This window comes from Sapajus apella, unplaced genomic scaffold, assembly GCF_009761245.1.
Source record: "Sapajus apella isolate SASKATOON/1434 unplaced genomic scaffold, GSC_monkey_1.0 scaffold267, whole genome shotgun sequence".
NCBI lineage: Eukaryota > Metazoa > Chordata > Mammalia > Primates > Cebidae > Sapajus > Sapajus apella.
In genome coordinates, this window is record NW_022437207.1 from 128,859 (window position 1) to 134,307 (window position 5,449).

The 5,449-nt window shown below is 55.7% G+C and overlaps 1 protein-coding gene across 2 annotated transcripts in view; it reads left to right on the forward strand.

Annotated features, from left to right (window-relative positions):
• The window catches only part of PLCXD1 (phosphatidylinositol specific phospholipase C X domain containing 1), a 7,063-nt gene extending 1,864 nt beyond the window's left edge, over positions 1–5,199 (forward strand). The window contains exons 2-4 of one of the 2 annotated variants that reach the window (XM_032271941.1): positions 2,006–2,189; positions 3,596–3,872; positions 5,170–5,199. In XM_032271941.1, coding sequence (XP_032127832.1) covers positions 2,006–2,189; positions 3,596–3,834 — 423 coding nt within the window. In that variant the 3' untranslated portion in view covers positions 3,835–3,872; positions 5,170–5,199. Of the gene's footprint in view, positions 1–2,005; positions 2,190–3,595; positions 3,934–5,169 lie in introns of those variants that run through there. The other variant, XM_032271940.1, reaches the window with a different exon arrangement.
• The last annotated feature ends 250 nt before the right edge of the window (positions 5,200–5,449 follow it).

Consider the following 5,449-nt stretch of genomic DNA (forward strand, 5'->3'; position numbering starts at 1 on the left):
TGGAGACGGAGTTTCGCTCTTGTTACCCAGGCTGGAGTGCCATGGCGATCTCGGCTCACCGCAACCTCCGCCTCCCGGGTTCAGGCAATTCTCCTGCCTCAGCCTCCTGAGTAGCTGGGATTACAGGCATGCGCCACCATGCCCAGCTGATTTTTTGTATTTTTAGTAGAGATGGGGTTTCACCATGTGGACCAGGATGGCCTCAATCTCTTGACCTCGTGATCCACCCGCCTCGGCCTCCCACAGTGCTGGGATGACAGGCGTGAGCCACCGCGCCCGGCCCGGTCTGGAACTCTTGACCTCAAATGATGCACCTGCCCGGGCCTCCCAAAGTGGTGGGATTACGGGTGTGACCCACTGCACCTGACCACAGCTTCTTTTAAACATTTTAGGGGGGACAGAAGACGTTGATTCATACATGTAAGACGTGCATTGCTTCGGTCTGGAAGGGCGGAACAACTCACTCCAAGTGGGCTGCTCCAGGTCACAGGGAGATTTGAACATGCTCCGATTGGCAGTGGATTGAAAGAGTTATTATCTATACAAAGGAACGTCTGGGGCTGGGTGCGGTGGCTTACATCTGTCATCCCAGCACTATGGGAGGCCGACGAGGGCAGATCACGAGGTCAGGAGTTCGAGACCGGCCTGGCTAACACGGTGAAACCCCATCTCTACAAAAATACAAAAATTAGCCGGGCGTGGCGGCTCACGCCTGTCATCCCAGCTACGCGGGAGGCTGAGGCGGGAGAATCGCCTGAACCCAGGAAGCGGAGGTTGCAGTGAGCTGAGATCGCACCAGTGCACTCCAGCCTGGGCGACAGAGCGAGACTCCGTCTAAAAAGACAAAAAAAAAAAAAGAAAAAAGACTGGGCCGGGCGCGGTGGCTCATGCCTGTCATCCCAGCACTTTGGGTGGCCGAGGTGGGCGGATCACCTGAGGTCAGGAGTTCGAGACCACCCTCACCAACAGGGTGAAAACCAATGTCTACTAAAAATAAAAAATTAGGCAGGCATGCCGGCGGATGCCTGCAATCCCAGCTACGCGGGAGGCTGAGGCAGGAGAATCGCTTGAACCCGGGAGGCGGAGGTTGCAGTGAGCTGAGATTGCGCCACTGCACTCCAGCCTGGGCGACAGAGCGAGACTCCGTCTCAAAAAATAAAAATAAATAAAAATAAAAATACAAAACGTAGCCAGGCGTGGTGGCGCGTGCCTGTGATCCCAGCTACTCGGGAGGCTGAGGCAGGAGAATTGCTTGAACCCGGGAGGCGGAGGTTGCTGTGAGCTGAGATGTCACCACTGCCCTCCAGCCTGGGTGACAGAGTGAGACTCTGTCAAAAAAAAAAAAGTGGGGGGTGGGGGATAAAGGAACATCTGGGTTAAAATAAGGGGCCGTGGAGATCAAGGTTTTTTTTTTTTGAGACAGAGTCTCAGTCTCATCAGCCAGGCGGGAGGTCAGTGGTGTGATCTCGGCTCACCGCAACCTCCGCCTCCCGGGTTCAAGCGATTCTCCTGCCTCAGCCTCCCGAGTACCTGGGGTGACAGGCATGAGCCACTATGTCCAGCTAATATTTTGTTATTTTTAGTAGAGACGGGGATTCTCCATGATGGTCACGCTGGTCTGGAACTCCTGACCTCTGGTGATCCGCCCGCCTCGGCCTCCCAAAGTGCTGGGGTTACAGGCGTGAGCCACCGCGCCCGGCCTAATTTTGTTTTTTTTTTTTGTTTTTTTTTAATTTTATTTTAAAGATGGGGTTTCACCATGTTGGCCAGGCTGGTCTCGAACCCCCGACCTCTGGTGATCCACCCACCTCGGCCTCCCAAAGTGCTGGATAACAGGCGTGGGCCACCGCGCCCGGGCAGAATTTTATGTGTGGTTCATACGCACACGTGTTGGGCCCTCCCCGCTCTGCGGCGTCCCGACTTCCTGGCCCTTCTGTGTCCCGGGTGCCCCCACGTCCCCGGATCTCCTCTCTCCCGTGCACCTCTGAACCCCGGTTCTTTGCAGGAGGTGCCGACGCTGAGGCAGCTGTGGGCACGGGGCCAGCAGGTCATCATGTCCTATGAGGACGAGTGCTTCCTGGCCCGGCACCGGGAGCTGTGGCCGGGAATTCCCTACTGGTGGGGGAACAAGGTGAAGACGGACGCCCTCATCCGATACCTGGAGACCATGAAGAGCTGCGGCCGCCCAGGTACGAGGCCACGTCCCGTGGGGTGGTGTCCACGCAGCCGCCCGTGGCTCCCTGCTTCAGGCCGCGTACATAGACTTGCCCTCACCTCTGCGTGAAAACAATTTACAAGTAACCCGAGGCCGGGCGCGGTGGCTCACACCTGTCATCCCAGCGCTTGGGAGGCCGAGGCAGGTGGATCACAAGGGCAGGAGTTCAACATCAGCCTGGCCAACATGGTGAAACCCTGTCTCTATTAAAAAAAAAAAAAACAAAAAAAACCCCAGCTCACAGGCTGGGCAAAGGAGGAGGCTTCTGTCAACCTGGTCTCTTGACCTTACCCAGGAATGAGGTTACACAGTTTAGAAATAAGTTTGTTTTTTTGTTTTTTGTTTTTTTTTTTGAGTCGGAGTTTCAGTCTTGTTGCCCAGGCCGGACTGCAGTGGTGCGATCTCAGCTCACCGCAACCTCCGCCTCCCGGGTTCAGGCGATTCTCCTGCCTCAGCCCCCGAGGAGCTGGGACTACGGGCACGCGCCAACGCCCGGCTAATTTTTTGTATTTTTACCAGAGACGGGGTTTCACCGTGTTGGTCAGGCTGGTCTCAAACTCCTGACCTCAGATGATCCGCCCGCCTCGGCCTCCCAAGGTGTTGGGATTACAGGCGTGAGCCACTGTGCCCGGGATAGAAATAAGTCTGTCTCCCACATGGGACTAGGACGTGGACATCGTTGGGGTCATTATTCTGTCTCCCACGTGGGAATTAGGATGTGGACATCTTTCTGGGCCATTATTCTGTACCCCACATGGGGATTAGGACGTGGACATCTTTGGGGCCATTATTCCATCTCCCACGTGAGGATTAGGACGTGGACATCTTTCTGTCTCCCACATGGGGGTTAGGACGTGGACATCTTTGGGGCCATTATTCCATCTCCCACGTGAGGATTAGGACGTGGACATCTTTGGGTCATTATTCTGTCTCCCACATGGGATTAGGACGTGGACATCTTTCTGTCTCCCACGTGGGATTAGGATGTGGACATCTTTGGGGCCATTACTCTGTCTCCCACGTGGGGATTAGGACGTGGACATCGTTGGGGCCATTATTCCGTCTCCCACATGGGATTAGGACGTGGACATCTTTGGGTCATTATTCTGTCTCCCACATGGGGATTAGGACGTGGACATCTTTGGGTCATTATTCTGTCTCCCACATGGGGATTAGGACGTGGACATCTTTGGGGCCATTATTCTGTCTCCCACATGGGATTAGGACGTGGACATCTTTCTGTCTCCCACGTGGGATTAGGATGTGGACATCTTTGGGGCCATTGTTCCTGAGAATTGAACCTCTAGCCATGTGAACAGGAGGGGTAAATGGGCGGGTGGAGGCAGGTGGCTGTGTGACGTCTCCACCTCACTGTTCCAGGAGGGCTGTTTGTGGCCGGCATCAACCTCACTGAGAACCTCCAGTACATCCTGGCGCACCCGTCGGAGTCCCTGGAGAAGATGACGCTGCCCAACCTGCCCCGCCTGCGGGCGTGGGTCCGGGAGCAGTGCCCGGGGCCGGGGTCCCGCTGTACCAACGTCATCGCGGGCGACTTCGTCAGCGAGGACAGCTTCGTCAGCGACGTGATCGCTCTCAACCAGAAGCTGCTGTGGTGCTGACGGGGACCTTTCTGAAGTCCGGGACACGGCGGCTGCAGGTTCACCCCCGACGTCCCAAGTATTGTGCCTTACATGTGGGTCAGATATTGGTGATCGGGGGACCAGTTCTCTGCCTTCTTTTTCTTTTTGTTAAGAAATAGAGATGGGGTCTTGCTGTACTGGCCAGGCTGGTCTCGATGGGGTCTTGCTGTGCTGGCCAGGCTGGTCTCGATGGGGTCTTGCTGTGCTGGCCAGGCTGGTCTCGATGGGGTCTTGACCTCCCAGCCTCAAGTAATCCTCCCTGCTCAGCCTCCCGAAGTGATGGGATGACTTATTTCTGCATTCTTCCTGCTGTGGTGTCCGCAGCCCTCACAGACCCCGGGAAAGACGGCCCTCCCACAAGTCACTAATTGGTAAACACAGTAACAAGCCCCTCGGGTGCTCCCCCGCGCAAGCCAGCACCCGCCTCGGCCAGCCCCCACACACACACCAAGCCGGTATTTCCTTGTGTGAGACAGACTTTTGCTCCGTCACCCAGGCTGGAGTGACAGAGTCACAGCTCCGTGTAACATTCAACCCCTGGGCTCAAGCAATCCCCCTGCCTCAGTTTCCCAAGTAGCTGGGACCGTAGGTGTAAACCACCGTGCCCACGTAATTATGATGATGATGATGTTTGAGGTGGAGTCTCGTCCTGTGGCCCAGGCTGGAGCACAGAGGCGTGATCTCGGCTCACTGCAACCCGCACCTGCTGGGTTCAGGCGATTCTGGTGCCTCAGCCTCCCAAGCAGCTGGCATGACAGGTGCCCGCCACCATGCCCGCAATACTTGCTGTTTTTCATAGAGATGGGGTTTCTTTTTTAAATTTATTTCTTTTTCTTTTTTTTTTTTTTTTTTGAGACGGAGTTTCGCTCTTGTTACCCAGGCTGGAGTGCAATGACGCGATCTCGGCTCACCGCAACCTCCGCCTCCCGGGTTCAGGCAATTCTCCTGCCTCAGCCTCCTGAGTAGCTGGGATGACAGGCACGCACCACCATGCCCAGCTAATTTTTTGTATTTTTAGTAGAGACGGGGTTTCACCATGTTGACCAGGATGGTCTCGATCTCTTGACCTCGTGATCCACCCGCCTCGGCCTCCCAAAGTGCTGGGATGACAGGCGTGAGCCACCGCGCCCGGGCTATTTATTTATTTTTCAGACGGAGTCTTGCTCTGTCGCCCACGCTGGAGTGCAATGGCGCGATCTCCGCTCACAACCTCCGCCTTCCGGGTTCAAGCGATTCTCCTGCCTCAGCTACTCCAGAGTAGCTGTAATTACAGGCGCCCGCCACCACGCACAGCTAATTTTTTTGTATTTTTAGTAGAGACGAGATTTCACTATCTTGGCCAGGCTGGTCTCGAACTCCCGACCTTGTGATCCACCCGCCTCGGCCTCCCAAAGTGCTGGGATTACAAGCGTGAGTCACCGTGCCGTGGCGTGATCTCGGCTCACTGCGAAGTCCGCCTCCCAGATTCCAGCGATTCTCCTGCCCCAGGCTCCGGAGTAGCTGGGATTGCAGGCATCTGCCACTACACCCGGGTAATTTTTTTTAATTTTTAGTAGAGACAGGGTTTCACCATGTTGACCAGGCTGGTCTCGAA